The following is a 2,936-nucleotide window of genomic DNA, read 5'->3' as shown; positions in this document are numbered from 1 at the left end:
GGAGCGGCGGAGCCTCGCTTGGGCGGGGGAGGGGAGAATAGGGAATCGATCTGCATCTTAAACGCTGACGCGGTGCGGGGCTGCTGGCTCCACCCCTGCTCGCGCTCGGGGGGCGACCCAACTCCCATCCGGCGGACCGCGCTCCGGCCCCTTCCCTCTCCCGCCCAAGTTTCTCCCTCTTTCGAATGGATGGGGCTGAGCTGGGACTGGCCGTTGTTCTTTGGAGGGGCAGTCGCTGGGCCCCCTCCCCTGTTAACCTCACCCACACCCGGGGACTCTGGAAGGAGGAAGTAAACTTTTGGGCGTCTTCCACTCGGAAGAATGGAAATGTGTGACCGCCGCCAGTCCCGCGGTCTCCGGAACTGGCCGCTGCGAACAGTTCAGCTGTGCTGCCACAGTCGCTGGAAGTTCTCGAGAAAAACAAAAAACCTGGAGAGACAGAGAGGCCGCCCCAACCTGGAACAAGCAGATTTTGTTCACGTTAATGCCCTATAGCTTCGAAAAATCCCTAGAAACAAAGAGCTAATAACCTCAGTATCCTGTCGTAGGACGCTCTCAGATAGTTTTTCTCAGTACATAAGTTACTCATTTGTCGGAAGACCTCAGGATTGGAGGCAATAAGCTGAAATTGCAGTGGAGGGAACTTGGATGGGTAAAAGGTGTCACACACGTGTCCCCATGAGGAGGACTGGAAACAGCCTCCGCCTTGTAGCACCTTCGTGGCCAGACTGAAGGAACAGAGAATAGTAAGGCCACGGGTTCTCTTCAGTCATCGGTGAATTGTGCCAGAACACTCAGAGGGAACGTAATTTTTAAAACCACCTTTCAGTGCCTGTGTATTTATCTTCTCAGTGGCCCAGATGCCCTTGCTCTTCCGCTTGCTTCCATCTTTCTGTTAAGTCCTTTCCAGGTTCCTTCCCATCTCAGGGAGGGATATTTGTATGTTTAAAAGCCCTTTTGTACATCTTGCCCGATTTTCTCCTGCTCCCTGCACATTCAAATTCACTAATTGTAGCCCGCTACCCACGTCCTGCCTTTGTGCTCAGCACATTGAAATTTCGTATTTATGAGTGATTAGCTGATCCTGACTTTGGTAAATAAATTAATGCATCAGCGATTCAAGAAGAGTGAATAAAAGAGAATATTGAGAAATCATTGGGTCAATTAATATTTGCTGCGCACCTTCTATTTCCTGGATGCCAGGTAGTGAAGAATGCGAGGTTTGATGATCTCCAAGGCGCTTTGAATATAGTACAATATGCAAAGGGTCAGAGATCTGTGTGGGTTTTCACGTCAGTTTGAAGTACAGACCATCAATCAGGATAAATCTGGCAAGAATCTTTGTTCTGGATAATAATGTTTACCCTTTTGTGTAACTACCCAGTAAGCTTCATAGTCTCCTCACGGATAAGTGTCATTTCCATTTTGAAATGTTTATGTCTGCTCAACAATTATCACACTCATGTCAGTGCTCTGAAAAAAGATCAAGCCCCAAACCAGCTTGCTTAATTGCAAGTACAGATTTTGATACTGAATATATTTCACCACTCTTTGAACTGTTCTTTGGGATAAATAATAGATGATCCAAAAGTTCCAAGTTCCAATGCTGCATTTATGGGTGGTTGTGCTGTTATGTATTATATAATTTGTCACACAATTGAAGAGCTTAGTCTCCTATAAATCCAAGGAAAACCTTCTTTGTATCAATTCTGCACATCTGTTTTAATGGATATTTTATTCATCATGTCAGCAAATCCTGTCAGCTCTACCTGCTAGATCCTTCCAGACTATTCAGTTTCACCATCTCCTGGGCACCACCCTGGACCAAGGCACCATTGCCTCTTGTCTTTGTCTCCTAACTGCTTCCACCCTTGTCCCCTTAGTCTTCTATCACCAGAACAAAATTAGGGATCTTGTTATAACCTATGTCCAGTATGTCTCTCTACTCAGAGTCACACAGTGGTTTCACATCTCACATAAGAGCAAGTCCTTTCAGTGGCCTACAAGACTCTGTATGATTGGAGCTGTCACACTCATTCCTCTCTGAGGATCTCCAAGGAGATCACTAGCTTTAACCACAAAGCCCCCTTCCTGTTTTCTCGGAGCCTTTTCCCTTCCTTTTTCCTTTGCCTAAAAGATTCATTCCCTCCTCCTACATGCCTTCCTGTCCAGAGTCAGCTGACTCCCTTTTCACTGTCTCCTTTCTTGATTACCCAATTTGGTACAATGCAGTCACACTATAGAAGCTTCCTTTTCCCTGCCTTACTTGTTGATTGTCTGTTACATTAGAATGTAAAGAGTTCAGAGATTTTTGTTTGTCTCATTCATTGCTACTTCCCCAATATCTAGAATAGAGCTTGCATACTATAGGCATTTAATAAATATCTGTTGTTCATTTATTCATTCCACCAATGTTATTCATGGCCTATATATTAATCAACATTCTGTTGCTGTGACAAAATGCCTGAGAAAATCAACTTAAAGGAGGAAAATTTTATCTTGGCTCATGGTTTCAGAGGTTTCAGTCCACAGTCATTGGCTCCGTTGTTTCTGGGCCTGTGGTGAGGCAGGACTTGGTGGAGAGTGTGTGTGGTGATGCAAAGCTGCTTCGGCCAGGAAGCAAAGAGGATAGAAAGAAAAATAGATCAGGGAAAAATATACCCTTCTAGGCATGTCCCCAGTGACTTACTTCCATTAACTAGGGTCCCACCTTTTAAAGGTTCCTCTACCTCCCCATAACCCATTAAGTTATGAATTCATCAATGAATGAATCCATTGACAAGGTTTGAACCCTCATGAGCCAATCACCTCCAAAAGCCCCACCTCTTACCACTGCTGCATTGGGGACCAAGCCTTTAACACCTGAGTGTTGGGGGAACATTTTAGATTCAGATCAAAACAGCCTACTATTGTGTTTCAAGAGTGTGTTAAAAAAT

At 45.0% G+C, this 2,936-nt stretch overlaps 1 protein-coding gene across 1 annotated transcript in view; it reads right to left on the bottom strand.

Annotated features, from left to right (window-relative positions):
* Positions 1–773, bottom strand: part of Kctd12 (potassium channel tetramerization domain containing 12) — a 6,577-nt gene extending 5,804 nt beyond the window's left edge. The window contains exons 1-2 of the mRNA XM_015498807.1: positions 671–773; positions 263–456 (exon numbers count right to left, since the gene is read on the bottom strand). Coding sequence (XP_015354293.1) covers positions 263–456; positions 671–773 — 297 coding nt within the window. The remainder of the gene's footprint in view (positions 1–262; positions 457–670) is intronic.
* Positions 774–2,936: the final 2,163 nt, after the last annotated feature.

The sequence above is a fragment of the Marmota marmota genome, unplaced genomic scaffold (assembly GCF_001458135.2).
Source record: "Marmota marmota marmota unplaced genomic scaffold, marMar, whole genome shotgun sequence".
In the NCBI taxonomy this organism is placed as follows: domain Eukaryota; kingdom Metazoa; phylum Chordata; class Mammalia; order Rodentia; family Sciuridae; genus Marmota; species Marmota marmota.
The sequence above is the reverse complement of the archived record's forward strand: the minus strand, read 5'-3'. Positions and strand labels throughout refer to the sequence as shown.